Source organism: Aythya marila (assembly GCF_965140915.1).
Source record: "Aythya marila genome assembly, chromosome: 4".
NCBI lineage: Eukaryota > Metazoa > Chordata > Aves > Anseriformes > Anatidae > Aythya > Aythya marila.
Window position 1 is genome coordinate 69,436,785 of NC_139045.1, and position 16,980 is coordinate 69,453,764.

At 39.2% G+C, this 16,980-nt stretch overlaps 1 protein-coding gene across 2 annotated transcripts in view; it reads left to right on the forward strand.

The window, feature by feature from the left end:
• Nucleotides 1–16,980, forward strand: part of FAM53A (family with sequence similarity 53 member A) — a 68,790-nt gene that overhangs the window by 23,547 nt on the left and 28,263 nt on the right. The window contains exons 3-4 of one of the 2 annotated variants that reach the window (XM_082760377.1): nt 4,708–4,762; nt 7,012–7,814. In XM_082760377.1, the coding sequence (XP_082616503.1) occupies nt 4,708–4,762; nt 7,012–7,814 (858 nt within the window). The remainder of the gene's footprint in view (nt 1–4,707; nt 4,763–7,011; nt 7,815–16,980) is intronic. The other variant, XM_082760378.1, reaches the window with a different exon arrangement.

The following is a 16,980-nucleotide window of genomic DNA, read 5'->3' on the forward strand; positions in this document are numbered from 1 at the left end:
ATACAAAGGAAGTCAGTATTAGTCTTGTGGAGGTGTGAAGGGGATTGTTTCATTGAACACATGCTCTGATTCACCCTGATCTGGGGGACTTCTAAGGCTCTGCCATGACTTTCTCTCTTCCTGTGCACTTTTGTGAGAACACAGAAAAGACTGTTATAGATTAGTTTTCATTATGAGTTAGGTCTTTGTAAGAGTGAAGAACTCTCCTAGCTGCATGAAGTATTTCACTAGTTCATGCAAAGAATAAAAAATTGCCTTTCCCTTGTATCCACCTGTATGAAAAACAAAACTTCTTGTATTCAGACAGAGGGAAAAATAGCAAAGTAATATAGTTCATAAGTTAATTATAAAAAACAAAATTGCTCTTTCCAAGCTGTTTGCTTTCTAGCTATCATTCTCTATAAAGATAACATCCCTGGAAGTGCTCAAGGTCAGGTTGGATGGGGCCATGGGCAACCTGATCTAGTGGGTGCCATTGGTGCCAATAGCAAGGGGTTGGAACTGGATGGGCTTTAAGGTCTCTTCCAACCCAAACCATTCTGTAGTTGTATGGTAACATATGTGGGACATAACACACACAGTTGTGTAACCTGTACGTTGACCAAGTATCTTTCTTTACCTGTTGCCTGAGTATGTTGTAAAATACCAACTGTAGCTTCTCTTACTCCTCTGTTAACCAACATACTAATTTTCCCAGGCAGTATAACACATTTGATCAGTTCCTGCTCATTTATGTTGAACAGGCTTGTACTGCACCTGCCTTTGGTGTGTGTAGGGGGAAAAAGATGATTGCATTTCCTGCTGTAGAAGCAGGAAGGTGCTTTTGGGGCATTAGGTTGTCTTAAGCTTTTATCTGAAATAAGCATTGTAGCTGAAACAAAGTGGAGCAGTATCCATGGTTGGTTGACCAACTCAACACTAAGATGCTCTGGAAACATGTTGTGGCTTTCACGACTTGACAGCATCGTGAAGTCAAACATTTCCAGACAAGCATTTGTGGAAGGAAGAAGCTCTACTGTAAATCCCCCTCTGTGCATGTGAATCTTTATTTTTAATTTTTATGAAGCTGATTTATCTTGAAAGACTTAAAATTAGGATAACTGCCTTGGATGGAAGGTCACTGGTGGAAAGATGTGAGGGCTGGGTCAAAGATGTGACTTGAATTCTTCTTCAAATGCTGATAACAGGTCAAATGCTTCTCCTATCTGGTCATATATGGAAGGTGTTCGGTAGAAATGGAAGTCTGATGTGTAGCCCTGTCACATCTGTGTGATGGTGGTTAAATTAGTACTTGAATAGTAAACTCTGGCTTTCCTGTGGCTTAGGAAGAATGCCAACAAATTGGAGGAGTTCCAAATGTACTCGGGAATTGCAGAAAATGTGTTTAAATGACTAATTTTAAGGTTATGAAGATCAAGCAGTAACTTTAAGGGTAGAACTGGCTGTAGAGGTCTTGATACAGGTGGTTGGAGTGCATGTAGAAGAATAGCCTGAATTACTTCTGTTGCAGTTCTTGCTAGCAAAGCACACTTTCATATTACTAATCTATTGTATCTATGTACCTCTTCCACTTAGTTCAATACTAGGGTGTTCTTTGGTTAAAATATTTAACTTAAAAAAAAACTGTCACGGAAGTCATACAATGCATTCCCATCTACTTTGAGCATAATCTCTCCAAACATAAGGGATTCTACTTCTAAAGAAGCACTTTGAGACCTACCTCCTTGCATGAAGTAATCAATTCCAGCCTCAAGTGAAGTTTGTGGATTCGTTGTTCTGTATCGATAAACTATCTTAATCTGCTTTGGGGGGATTTTGAGGAATCACTTTAAAAAAAAAAAAAGTCAAAAAGCAATTGTTGGAAGATGAACATGCATAAGCTGAAGTCTATCAGGAAAATGACCTGGTTGAATAACTTAACCTTATTCTAAAGAAGCTGTCCTGTACACGGAACTTAATAGACTTCCCTATTGCTTTGTGACCTCTGCTTATCTCTTCTCCAGAATAATCATAAAAGAATAAAAAGACTCTTCATTCAGGAAGCTTCAAGTAGACCTTAACACACATGAGAGTGACTGGGGGAAGGTGGTGTGTATAGCCAATCCTGGAGAGCTGATAAACTGGTTCAGTGCCCCGTTGCAGTAAATCTAGTGAGATGTCTGCCATGTTCTCTACAGATAAGAGGTTCCTAACTGCAATAAACAACTTATAGCCTTATGGGTTCTACTCAGGTGTGGACTCCCAGACATCATTAAAATACACTACCAGATAACGCTTCCAAGTATTTTTAGTTTCAGCTCTCAAAAGCCAAGTATATATAAGGGAGATTCTTCACTTACAAGGGACTGACTAAAGGGAGAATTTCACTGCCTCAAGTTTGTACTGGAAATGATGCACCTTCTCCCTTCTCTGTGTGCAGTGCCACATGGGACACTTAATGAGGCTTTTTGGTTTCAGTCTCTAAAGAATTGACACTTTTAGTAATTTAACAGGGTTCTGTGTAAACACTCGCATCACAGAACAAATTGTAGTTGCAACGCATCTTACAGAACTGAGGACTGACTTCCCTAGAAGCTGATGAGAAATAGCTCTAAGGATGGAGTTGTTGGCAATTAAAGAACATTGCAGCCATTCCCTGTACTACAGCTAGTCTGAGTGTATGTGATCCAATTTAGAAAGGATTTGATAAAAAATGCTTTTTTTCAACTGTCAGAGATGCAGCGGAGTAGTCTTTATTTGTTGGACAAAGCTTTTTAAGGTGTTTGGAGAACAGCAAATAGATACCTGAAGAGGACCTTGTTAAAGATGTGTTTGGTTGAAAGTCTTTGTAAAAACTAAATAGCAATTTAATGACTGCCACACAGGACTGTCTTCAAGGTTCTTTTCTTTCTAAACATCCAAGATCTTAACCTTAATTGTTAAGGATTGTTTAAAAGACTGTGCACACAGGCTAAGTCATTCTTATTGTCCTTCTCTGTGTGGTTTGAGGTGCAGTAACTTTAAGACTTCTCAACATGGAATCTGGTCCCAAAAAGGGATTTTCCCTAGCTATAATCTGGTAGTTGAGTAGATTGATCTGGGAAAACTGGAGAGGGAGAAGTTTACTGAATAACCTCTTGTTGAAGTATCTGTAATTTGGCTTTGTCCTTCGGAGATGGCTGAAATGCAGCTATTACTGTTATCTCAGTGTGTTCTTGTTCTGCATGCTATCCTTGTAGCTGTTTAAATTGTTGTTAGCTTTATTAATGTTTGTACTATATAACTGGCAATGACAGTTAAGAAAGGCAAGATAGTAAAAGTGATAGCTCCTGCTGTCAAGTTCCCTACTTAAATCATCTGAGAAAGGCTAACCAGCTGCAAATCCAATGGAGTTCCAGATTTTTGCTATGTCCTTCAAGTATTTTTCTAAAACGGAGCATTTGTAGATGCAAGTGTTAAGTAAAAGTTCTGCAAAATAGCTTTTCATATATGCAACTGTTGACAAGAAATAAGATTAAAAATCTGATTGCTGTCTGTCCTTTCATCAGTTCTTTCATTCCCTTCCTCTAAAACATAACCACCAAGGGAATATAGCTATAGCTTAGTGTCTGTATGTTATATGAGGAATTCAAGGATTTAAATACATCACTGGTATTCAATTTCTTCTTACATAGCAAGAAAGAAAAGCTTTGTAGCCCAAGGATGCTTGTTTAAAAATTAACTTTGTATGTGGAAAGGAAGTCTGTGGATAATACTATCATGTTCTTTGGCTATACACTAAAAATAAGGTTTTACATAAAATGTGTTGCTCTTTTAAGTAGTGTTCTACCCATCTCGAGTTGTTGGAGGGGAGTAAAGAATGGTCCTTGGGATCTGATGGGGACTGAAGTGCTCTAAATAGCTCTCTTTATAAGAGGCCAGAAAACAAGCTGCTTGCTTGAAAAATCTGGGGTCTCTAGGAGGCTTTTGTGTGATGATGTTTTCTAGGTGAAATTAGTTAAGAAGATGGAAAGCATCTTGCATATGAGCCTGTGTTACTGTACAGGTGCTACTGACTAAGCTTAATCTTAAATTCTGATGGTCTTTACACACAAATCTTGTTTTAAGTTATGGCTTTTACAAACCATCAGAAACTCAGCCTGCAAAAGATGAGTTTTGGACAGGAAAGATTCTTAAGGCTTTTTTACCTTAAGAAATTAAGAAAACACTTTGAAACATCTTTCTGATTTTAAGAACACTTAAAATGCTAGTAAAGCCTGCTTTGAATAATGTTCATGGTGGGGACCCTTAGTAGTTTCAATCTTTAATTTAGATATATGTGTCCTTAGTTTAAGGTGAAGTATTTTGTAATTCATCCTTAAGATGGAACATGGAAACCCAGTTGTCAAATTGTAATTTCATCTCCATTGAAATGAAAATTGAATCAATGCTTTTTCATTGAGGGTGAATTCTCTATCACTCTTATTTTTGAACCTTGTATATGTGGGCTAATGTTGCAACTCTCAAAACAGTTTGATTAGGATATTTTCATAATGTATTCTGATTTCACTTAGATTTTACTTAGATCTGCTCTTCAGGAATTCCTTTAAGAGAACCAGCAAAACCCAGTCCTTTTAAGGAGGGTTGTTAGAGGCACATATAGGGAAACTGAAAACTGCATGCGTTTTCCTTGAGGTGTGTATGCTGACTCTTTCACACAGTTAAAACTCTTTTTCTGATTGATTTCAGTACTCATCTGAGAAGCTGAACAAAAGTGGCAGCTTGTTCCCTTTTGAAATCAACGGTAAGTTCTTCAGAAACCTTAGCTGTGTTTTACTGAGGTAATTGGTATAGCCAGCAGCCTTTCTTTTGTAAATAAGGTGAGGGGGATGGAGCATGCTGTTGTAGAGCCTGCTGGTTTAAGCTGGTCTCTGAACAATGCTGGGAATAGCTGGTTGTTAGTTTTGTACTTGTGATCTGCTTTGCATAGTAAAAGCTCTCGTAACACGTTTTTGTTCAATATCTGCTATGGTGTACAGAAGCCCAGCAATGCTGTTATTCATGCGAAACATCCCTTCAGGCTTCTCTGCTGCAAGAAAACTCACCTCTTTACGCACCTTCTTGTGTGCTTTGCCACACAGAATATCTGTCTAGTATGATGCAAACCATAAGCTGAAGTCCAGTGCCTTGGGAGAAGTGTATCTAGCTCCCCCACCCACTCAGCACCCCTTTGGTCCTATTAAAATAAGAGTAAATTTTACCTAGCAAAACCAGAAATGCTATTACTGATATCTGAACTTCATACTGCCTTATAAAGGGATGGATTTGAAGCTTTGCATGTTCCGTCCTGTCTTTAAGCATGGACGATTTTTATTTGCTGCATGGGATTCCCCTTAAAATGTGACGCTTGGTTATGTGGTGTTCCAAAGGGAAATGGTACTTTATCTTAAAATACCACTTTTGGTGCCATGTAAATGATTAGAACACATGCGCAGCTTCTGACTTTTTACAGTAAACTTAAAACCAGCTTCCCAGCCTAGAAGAAAGCTTCCTAAGGACTTTTTCAAAAAAAATCAGGCCAGTCCAAGCTAACAAATCATCCTACAGTAGATACAAGGAGTTTCAAACAGTATCTGGATCCCATTGTGTTGGCTATTTTACTTGCATTGAATTATGGATGGTCCCTGCCTTGAAGAGCTTACATGCTTAAGGCAAAGCACAGTATGTGGTTGTACCCATCTGAAAGAATGGAGAAGGAAGGACAGAGGAATTCTAATAAAACATGTTGTTTGAATAGGCCAGCTGTCTGCACAGTTAAATGATTTTGAGACAATAGGGTGTTCTTTAAATAAGATCCAAATAAACAGGATAATCCATGACATACTTTGGGCATGGAACATGTACAAGTATTTGGGTTTGCAGTTTTTAAAGCCACTCAGCGTATCTTTTATCTGTTGATTATTCTAAAAGTTGGTTTGGACAGCCAACTGTAAAAAAAAAAATATATATATATTAATAAAATCTAATATTTCTAGGTTTTTAAAATAGGCCTAGCAAACCTGATATTTTAAATAATATTCTTTCTTTAGGCCTAGGATAAGTGAAACTTTCTTGGCTAATTGGTTTAAATTAGCAAATTTGCTAACCAAGCATGAAACGTTGCTAACTGGCCAACAGTTTTGCTGCTTTTCAATTTACAAATCCAAAGTCTGCTGCAGTTCTTCTTACACTTCATTGTATAATGTGGAGGAACAGCTGTAAAATGTGCCGAATGTTCTCAAAGAAATGCTTTACAAAAGAGTGAGAGGCTTCGCTGGCAGACTTCTTTTAACCCAGCACTGCCACTTCAGATGAGAAGCTGTGCACAGTGTTATGTCTGTATTCACAGTAAAACTTGCAGGAGGTTCTTAAGGGATCCTTGCTTTATTTTATGCATTGAAGAAAGATTTTTTTCCTGACACTTTGAGTATGAGCAAAAAAGGAAATACTCTGCAGTCTGAAATAACTTTATACTGTTTCTAATTTAAAGAAGAGCCGTTCACACTGTCGGATGTGAATGCTTGTCTCTTTGGAACAATTCTATTAGTAAGGTGTTCTTAATGGAAAAGCATTACAGCCAAATGAAGGACAGCAGTCTATGAACAAATTACCCTGCTCCTTTAAATACAAAAATAAAAATCCCTGATGGGGTTTCACAAGGCTCATTAATCCACTTTGGTTATGCTTTAGGTTCAATGCTGCAGGCTTTAGTTATGGTACATGGTGTGCACTAGGAACCAGGTTAGGAAATTAACTTACTTATTGAGGAAAAACAGTGCTTTAATCCTTCAATGTACAGCAAAAAGAATTAACAGGTATACTGGGTTAGTTCCTGAAATACTTTCTACCTTTGAAACCGTTTTGTAATTATATTCTGAAATTTGGATGAAGGCCTGGGTATTTGTGGCTTATGTTTCTAAACCTGAGTTTGAGTCACAGTTTTACGTAAACTATGCTTAAAATGAGTAGTCTTTTTCCTTCCCTTTTTCACCCATATCTTTCTCTTGCTTTTAGAAGACAGTCCTTGGAAAGCTTTAAATGGGGGTTGCCCAATCCAGACTGACCCAACGAGGAATTCAGCTTACCCTTTCCCTGTGTGCCCGTTCAGCACCGGCCCTGCCAGTAATGGTGGCCTGCAGTGGCAGCAGGAACCCTCCAGTACGTCGATGGTGTCAGGATGGATAAGCGAATTAAACCTGAACGAAAACTCGGGTCAGCCCTTGGCCCCGCCGACGAAACGCCATTGTAGGTCCCTCTCGGAGCCAGATGAGCTGGCTCGCTGCCGCTCGCCCTGGAAACCCGGCAATTCCAAGGTTTGGACTCCCGTGTCAAAGAGACGGTGTAACAGCGGCGGCAGCGCTACCTTGCAGCGCTGCAACAGTCATGGAAGCGCAACCTTGCAGAGAAGCACAAGCATCAGCCTGCCCCAAAACATACTGTCGCTCAATAATGTCTTCACCATCACCAGCTTCAATACATCACCAGTACCCAGACCTTCCTCAGCCAGCAGCGGGTTTGTGGACAGCAGCGAGGGAAGCACGAGCTCGAGTACCCGCTGGAATTCCGGAGGGCCTTGTGACTTTAACCCAAGGCGCCGCCTCTCCCTCTCGCAGGAGCACATCACTGAGACAGGAAATCTCTTGCCTTCAGCCAACAGCACTCCCACCTCCACCCCTGAGCTCAGCCGGCGTCAGGGCTTGTTGAGATGCCGCTCTCAGCCTTGTGTCCTGAACGAAAAGAAAAGCCGGCTAAAGCGCAGACGGGAGGAGGATGTACGATGGAACAGGCCATCGTTAGACTTTTTTAAAATGACACGGGTGAGATTTTACTTTCCTCAGTGTGTGTGAAAGGAGATGTTGCAGAAAGGTTATCTGTAGATAAACCAGACTAATTTGTAGCTGTTCCATTTGCTTGGGTGTTAGTACTGATACACACTAACTTCAGCAGTACAGCAGGGTTCTTATATTTGCCAGTGCTGTGCCCAATAGTCAATTACTTAATCTTTCCTGAAGTCCAGTCTGCTCAATATAAAATATATGGAGCTATGAAAAAATATTTGAAGCAGAGGCCGAAGAAAAATGGCTTTTTTTAAGATGCAAGAAAGCCATGGGGAAAGTTAGGCCACAGTGTTCCCAGAGAACAGTGTACAATGGTGTGTTATCTTGGTGCAAATCCATTTGGTTAAGCCTCCCAGTATGGTGTGAGTAATTCTATTGACCTAAGTAAGAGCAACTAAAGACTGTATTAGAGAATTAACTTTAAGAAACTGCTGATAACCAGTCAGAAATGAAAACAGTGGTCTAATATATCAACTGTATATGCTCCAGTTCAATAGAGGAGTGTTTTACTGTAGTTACTTTTACATGAGGGGAGTAGAGCTCTGAGTAGAGATGCTGATTTAAAAAAACAACTTCAGTTTGTGCCTGTACTTGCAATACAAATACATGTGCACAACTCAATTTTCAAAGCTTGTGTCTACAGAGTTAAGAGGTGTAAAATTGAGTCATGTTATGGTCAAAGAACGTTTTGCACTTGAGTGTGTAGCTCCAACTGCCTTCAGTAGATACCATATGGGAGGCATTTGAGTAGTCCTCTTAAGAGAGCTGTTGCACTAGTGGTGAGGAGACAGTTTGCAGAAGTAGCAATAAAAATGTAAGGAAGAGAAATAGTTCTTCACCAGTGTCTCTGCATTTGATGAACCGTGCTTTAAAGCAAAACAAACTAGCACTGGATCACTGAATAGAGTGGCTAAAATGTCTAAACTGTGGTACCTGGATATTAGTAGCCTTTACGTAAGAATGTCTGGGGAGAAGTACTAGTGAAATATTGAACTGTCTACTGTGGAGTGTTCACTGAAGTAGCAAATTTACTTCCACTTCACTTAGCTAAAAGTCTGCATGACAGCATCTGTCCTTCGCTTCTACCTCTGTAAAACAGTTTCCTTAATAGCTTAAAGGACTTTCTTCTTTGGTAAGCAATGCAGAATGAATAAACAAGAAGCTTGTTTGTTGGCAAGGTTGGTAACCAGTTCTGTTCCAGATATGCCTAGACAACGTTCTAGGTTTTGGTCAAGATGCAAGTGTGCTAGTTAGGTCTTATGTGTTTCTTTCTGTTAATCACCGTTGAGCTTAGGTTGATAATCTGCTCCAGAAATATTAGTGGATCTGCCTTTCAAGTTGCCTTTCTGCTCTAATGCAGATTCCTTTATTTAAACTGATTATAAAATTTAGAAATTGCTGCTCTCTAGGCTAGATGAGCTTGAAGAATGCAAGCAGTTATAGAGATATTCAGTGTTTCAAATGTTTTGTTTGTCCAGATGTTATGCTTTCTAAATCCATACGCTACTGTATCTGGAGAAGACCTGGTATAGTCCATGTCTATAGAAAGTTTTTTTTAGCTAATTAAGTTTGCTGCTGAGTTTAAGAGTACATGAGACTAATATTCATGCATTCTTGATCACTTTTTGCTGTCAGACCTATTTTGAAAGCTGTTTTCATGATAAGTTGAGTATTTTATGCAGCGAAGTTCACTCTGGTGTCAAGGCTCAACAGGGTTTTTCGTTGCTTCAGTAGAATTTCAGTAGAATCTTATAAAGATACTGCTATGTACCTAATCAAAAGCACAAAGTATAGTTTTGAAAATGAATTATTTAAAATGAGCTAAACACTAATGAAAATACTTTTAGGAACTAGGCAAGTGCTGAACATATTTCAAGCAAAAATTGAATTAAGCTTTCAAGAATGTTCTAGAATAGCAGTTTACTGAATCTTACATTGTTATAAATTTATCTTTCATAGCCTGCGTTTTCCACACCCAAACTCTTGGCAAATGTATATGCTTTGAAACTTAAATTGTAGTCTTAAACATTTCTTCATAAACTTTAACAAAATTACTGTTGTGCAAATTATTATAAGCCAATACCACAGAAGACTTGCTATGAAGTGTCATATAAGGAGATGTAGATGTGTCCTACATCTGCATGTAGCTCAGTGAAGGACAGGACTACGGTAAGGAGAAGTTCAATAAGACCTCTTTCATGTATTTTGAGGGCTCCTTATTGTTTCCAAAAATACTACTTCTGTGATTTCAAATTCACTTCTAAGTCAGTTTATGAAATACCTACCTGAAAACAAGTGTTCGTAGGGATTTGTGCTCTATGCTTTATTGCAAATGTTTTGATATCCTCATATCTTTGTAAAAGCAGAACTTGTCAAACGTTTACCCAAAAAACAGGTCAGTAATCAGGTAATTAGTATTCCTTGTAAGTCATAATTGACCCATGTTCTTGTAGATTTGAAGGTGTAGAGAAAAGAGTGCAGTACATGGCAGTGCAGTACTGGATCCACAACTGTGAAGAATATTTTTTTGGGTCTGCAGCCATTTCTCCCAATGCTATTTGAGTCCTGAGAGGCTGGCATTAGAACACCTGCCAAAATTGCTCAAGGTTTCTGAGCTTGTAGTATTCTCAAATCAGTATGTATCATATCTAAATGACTTACCTAAAACTCAAGTAAGTTCTGTTGTTGGGGCGTGAAGTTGTTGAATAGCTGTGTGTTTAGGTGAAGCTTGACAAAATAAGTCTTTTTCTAGCTGAGGTCTAGCAAACATACTGGCTATCAAGCTGGATTGACTAAATGTACATGCTAGAAAAACCAAAATAAGCTAATTGTGGAAGCCAGGTTTGCTATTTCTAAGCTTAAATAGAGCTCCTAGGTGAGTAAACTCATTAGTCTGCTTCAGGCTTCTACACTTGTTAACGACTTTCTTCTGGTATTGCCTCTTTAACATTCAATTTTATGTTACCATTTAAAAAGGAAAGAACAGGTAGCTCCTAATAAACGGCTTTCTGCGTTCCTTAATATTTTCTAAGTACCTTCCCACTTTGCTGTACCCCCTCTGTTTTAGTTTATGCTCTTTTGGGAAAAGAATACCATGTCTTAAATTAAAAAAAAAACAAACAACACTAATATTCAAGAAACAAAATGATCAGATGGGCTGATGACCAGCATTGTACAGCCCTGTTAAATTCTGGAAGGATCTTATTCTGGATTTAAAGCTGAAAATAAAAATCTGTACAACTTCAGGCTTACTAGAATATGAAGACAGCTGTAAAAACAAGCGGAAAAGACCCGTAAATGATGAAAACATCTATCACATTGTTTCAGTCCCTAAGGACTCAAAATGACAATTCAATTGGTGTGCTACAGTAGTTGTATGTATGGGTTATGGAATAGTTGTACACTGTATATGTGCCTATTCAGCATTTGTTCACAACTGCCCAAATAAGAGGTTGGCTCTAGTGTTAGATATTTGGTCCTCTCTCTTTGTAGCAGGAATATGATCATCCTGATGCCTCAAGATGTCTGCATGGCAAACAGGAGCCTCTCTGGATGTTCATTCTTCTGCAGCTAATAGCCTCTATCACAGATGGTTGCAGAATAAGTGAAGGTGGAGTTTAGACAGGTAACTGCAGTTGGAGAGAGAGAAACCTTTCTTTACTGGAAGGAAGAATTCTCCTCCAGAAAACTGAGGTTTTTTCAGATGTTCAGCTTTGTGTAGATGTACATCTGTTGATCCTTTTTAGCAACAATGGAAAGAGGTGTGAGAAAGAACAGCCAAGATGTTGCACATACTTTTCAATAAATAAGTTTTCTTGTGATAGTGATGTTTTATTCTGTTTCAGATCAAACACAGCATAGTTTCAAGACTTTCTTTTGTTTAACATACTTGTGCACTTCTTCCCCCAACCCTTAGGCATGGAGTTGCTTTCTATCCCAAAAAAAACTATGCTTGGTATCATGCTTAAACCTTTTAAATGTGTTGTCTGAAGTGGTCTTTGGTTTGTTTAAATTTTTACTGGGATAAAGACAGCTGGCTTGTATTAAAGAGTAGTTTCAACAATTCAGTTGCATGGCATCTGATGCAGTAACACTGGATACCTTTTAAACTAGGCAGGGTTGGAGTTGCAGTGTCCTATGTACGGTCAAATGTTGCTGTTTTGCTTATTTGAAGGCTAGCTTTCTTGTAATATCTTCAGGCATAAATTGCAATTATTTTAACTGTGTTGAAATAACATGAAATAACTACTGGCAAATATGATTGAGGATAGCTTTTAAATTCTCAAATTAAGGTGTAGAGTTTTTTAGTCTCAACAAGCCTAATTTTTACAAGATTCCAGACATTAATGCCACTCCTTTATGTATATAAATCAGTCCAGGCCCGGTAAGAAAAGAGTACCAAGATATTCATATACTCTAACCTTTAACAAATAGTGTGGCATGTTGTGCTTTTAGTCGTGGTCAAAAATGTAAGCTGGAGATGGTGTTAGTGGTTTTTAGCCAAACTGCTGCCATACCTATTCAGTGCCCTTCTGTCCTCCTCCAAAGAGCAGTACTGATTTGGGAAGAGGAGGTGGTGGAGATGAGAAGAGAGAAGACAAAATAGAAAGCTTTAAGGGGTCTCTAAACAGTGAAAGACCTCGGGCTGAGGTTGTTTAGTATTTTCCTAGCATCAGGAGGCTTCTGAGTTCATAGAAATGCTTTGACGTGATCTGGATTTTATACTAGTGACTTTTCTAGGTACAGGGAAAGGCCCGAAGTGCCACGCCAGGTCAGACTAAATTCTGTGTAGCCTGGCATCCTGCCTGATGGATAACAGCTGCTTTGAGGCATGTGGGAACAATGAATGTGCAATGTGATACTTCCTCCAGCAAGAGGGCCTGGCTTCTGCCAGTGTGCATCCTGGGGGCTCCGAAATGTGCATCAGTGGTCCGGTCTGAGACCCACTGATAGATCCGTTGTCTGTCAGCAGTTTTGTTTTTAACCCTTTGTCTTGGATCTGCAATATTCCATAGCAGTTTTTTTTGTAAACTCTTGTTTATCCATCCTGTTCTCCAAATGCTTTAAGTGTTTTTTCTTGGAGTATAAAATCTTGAATCACTGAAACACTTGGATAACTTAATTCTTAAAAGTCAAAATTAAATTGCTTCTGCTTTATGGTTATTTATGGTTCTGCTTTATGCTTCATTTTTGGAGATATAATGACTTTGTGAATCTACAACGCTGTGGTTTTCTTGTAGAAAACCTGGGGGATTTCTTGTAGAAGGTAGCACTGGAGTCGTAAAGATGTGTCAACTTTGTCTGAAACAGCAAGACCAGTATCACTTGTAGAGCAAAAGTATGAGGCTAAAGAGACTAGTTGATAGCAGTTTTGATACACTTTAGTGGTATCAATTCATCTGCCTGGCAATAGTTTGGTTTTCTGTTACCTTTTGAGGCCATTGTAATGGTCGTTAAGTGGACAGGTAGATGAATTAGCCAGGCTGTGGCCTCACACTAAACTTAAGCAAAGCTCTGAAGCATTCGCCTGGATTCTTTGAATTCTTGTTGTGTAGAAAATTTCCAGGTATGCGCTGTTAGGCATAGTTACAATAGCCTTGTTCACCTCAATTCATTTTTGTTGTAGTGTAATCTGTGTTCTCAAGCTGCACAAGTAGCTAGAAGTAGAATTCAAGTGTGGACATAAAAAGCAAAATACCACATGTGTGAATAGTGTAGTGAAGTAACTGCTAGCAGGGTATCCAGGGAGTCAAGCCTCAATTGGTTCAAGTAGGTTAAGTATTGGCTTATGAAGTTCATTCAGATTGCATTCTTTAAATAGTAAGCATGTTGCTTTAAATAAACCTCCCTTTGCTTATGTAAAGCTCATCTCTTATAGCCTCCTGTCAAAATAGGAACAAACAGGTTATTTAAGGTGGGTATATTTTCTACTTGTAGAAACAGTGAAGTCAGCAAAGGCTGTTCTCTGCCTGGCATGCTACATCCATATAGTGTGATTTAGGGGAGGTGTTTAATATGCTTGCAACTCATTTAAACTCTTGCAGTGCTCTTGTAATACTGTCTATCTAGTACAGCACTTCATGGTCTGAATATAGGTCTCATTTCTTCTACCTGCTGCCAGCACTTTGCAATTTGGTGGTTGTGTTGGAACATACCACTGCTTCTCAAACAAAATGGGTGGTGGATGTCCTTGCACTGTATGGCGTGTATCTTCTGACTTGAGGCAATCTGGAAGGCCTTGGCTCTTGGAGTATGTTTTATGGGAAATATAATACAAATGAGTTGTGTAGGAAGGGATTGGACTGGGGTTGGTTGGGATCAGCAGAGTGACAGCAAATCTAAGTCTGTAGTGTTAGCTAATTTGCCAGTATTTTCCCTTTTTATAAGATTAAGCTGTGAATAAAGCAGTTAAGCCAGGGACAGATTTTTGGTTCTTGTTTGAAAACTTCAAGGCACATCTAGGAATAAGCATTAACCTCATATTTGGGAGAAGAAAAACAGCTAATCCTGGCCTACCTTTGTTTTAAAAAATGGTTCTGGGGCCTTTTTTCTTTCCCCACTGTGGTAATAATTTCTATAAGTGATCATAAAACAAGGAAGCAAAAGATGATTGCTATTTCAAAGGCATGAAGTAATTTAAGCTCAAAAGTCAATGGTCTTGCTCAGAGGGAAGGAGTTAGGTGCCAAAGTTGTCCGGCTGAGTAAATCAGTAGTTGAAATCCAGGTTGTATAATTCTAGGTATAAACTTAATATATAGCTGAAAAGTAATATTCAGCAGCGGACCTCGAGGAAAACGTGTTTTTACTGTTTTTGTTCTATATACGATGTTGCCCAAAGTGCAGAGGACCAAGTACATCAACTTGTGCCAAGTTTAAATGTTTTTCTCTTTAACGGCAGCCTTGTGACTTGGAGGACCGATATCTGAATGGAAATGGATTCAATAAACTACTAGTAGGTTTTCTAAGCTTCAGTAGAGTGGAAGCAGACTGCTGCTATGCCTGCAGGGTTTTGAATAAGGAAATGCAATTCAGCTTCTGCTAGAGCTTGGTCAAGGTATTATTCATTGTAAATGAACTTGGAAGCTAGAGAATGTATTGAATGGGCTACAAAGTTGTTCAGAGGGCTGGAGCACCTCTTCTATGAAAAAAGGCTAAGGGAGATGGGGACGTTCAGCCTGGAGAAGGCTCTGGGGTGACCTTATTGCAGCTTTTCAGTACTTAAAGGGAGCTTACAAAAAAGATGAAGAGAAGCCTTTTGCTTGGGCAGACAAAGATGGGACAAGGGGGAATGGTTTTAAACTAAAGGGAGAAATAGATCAGATGTTAGGAGGAAATTCTTCACTCTCTTCGCTCAGAGGGTGATGAGGTACTGGAACAGATTGTCCAGAGTAGCCGTGGATGCCCCATCCCTGGAGATGTTCAAGGCCAGGTTGGACAAGGCCCTGGGCAACCTGATCTAATGGGAGGTGCCCCTGCCCACAGCAGGGGGATTAGAACTGGATGGTGTTTGAGGTCCCTTCCAACCCAAGCTGTTCTGTGATCCTGTGAATTACCAAGTTAGGGAAGACCACCTTTTGGGGGAGGAACAGGGTGTGCTGCTGTCCTGTAGCAGTTGAAACAAAAAACCTTCTTGAGGCAGCTTCAGTGATGGTCACAGCACCAGTCTCATTGGTGACAGCACAGATATTCTTGAGCTGTCTGCATTTATGACTGGATAACAGGTAAACTTGAAGTATTTTGATCTGGATTGTAGGCTGGATTAGCTCTTTCAAAGCTGAGCAGTACACTGCTGTGTAGTGTGATTACATGCTTCCTATGTCCTCAGATTAAATGGAAAATGTATGGTAGTTTGAGTTGATGTTCATGTGGGTGACTGTTTACATTTGGCTATCAATCCATCTTAATTTCCTGTTGATTCATGTTTACTTCTCTCAATATCTAATTCTGTCCACTGCAGCCTTTTAAATGCCTCCAGGGATGTGGTTTCCTTAGCAGATAGAGTCTTTTGTGGGAAGCCATGGCAGTTTCTCTATAAGCTATAAAACGTATTCAGGCTCACTTCAAATAGCAGCATGTATTTTTGAATCTCTTCCCCACTGTCATGATAACAAATACTATTTTATCGAAATAAAGCTTGAAGCTGCTTTATCCTCTGGCTAACAAAACGTATGAGAGCTCCTTTTGTCTCTATTTGAAAGCAGCTCCTGCAGGAGGAGGGCTAGCAGGCCCTAACTATGGCATCTAGAGAGTAGGAGTCAGTGTCCGTATATTCTTCTGCATTTTGTGAAAATGTTGGGTATGAATGCACTTCTTTTTAATGGAATGCCTCATGCAAGGTAAGGAGGAATGAATTTTTGCTGTGTGAAATAATAGTCAAGGACTGAGACTCCGCAGAGTCTTCTGAGGACTTGGGTAGGGCAGAGTGCTCTTGTAGACCTCTTTCCAATCAAATACTTAGGTTATTCCTCTCATTCTCTTAACTTAAAGCTGTTCAAAGTAATCCTGGAAAATAGGTTGATCATCGTTTTCCACAAAATACTAATTTTGAACATTTTCAGTCTTCCTAAGTCTTACTCTTCTTTGTGAAGTGTTACACAGATGGTGCTTCCTGTGTTGAAGTTTTTAGGTAAAAACAATAGCACTCAAACCCACGGTCTTCAAAACTTCACGCCAAAAACCTGTGTTGCATCAAAGAAGAGGAAAGCCTGTATTGGTGTGATTTGGAGTGAAGACATGCATAACTAGTACCTGTTTTTAACTTCTTAAATTTAAGTGCTGTACCAGGTGAAATCCAAATGACTCCTGTGCAAAGAGCTGCATCTTCCACCAAGACTTGTATAGCAGCCCTGTCTAGTCAAGACCTTTGTGCCATGACCAGCTTTGAAGGGAGGGAAAAAATGCTGGGAGCTTTTGCTCTTGATGCAGAAGTGTAGGCTTAAGTGTGATTTTTAGTTCTTTAATGTGCTGTGATAAATTTTCATGGAAGTGAGAAAGGAGTCTAGGTTCCTAAAGTGAATGAAAGTTAAAAGTTTATATACCACTTTTTTCAGAGAGGATGAGAACATTATAAAAAACCTTTCTAAGTGTTGGCTGTAAGAACAGCAGATCAGGTTAACTTGAAAATGAATTTCGTAAGGCTTAGGGT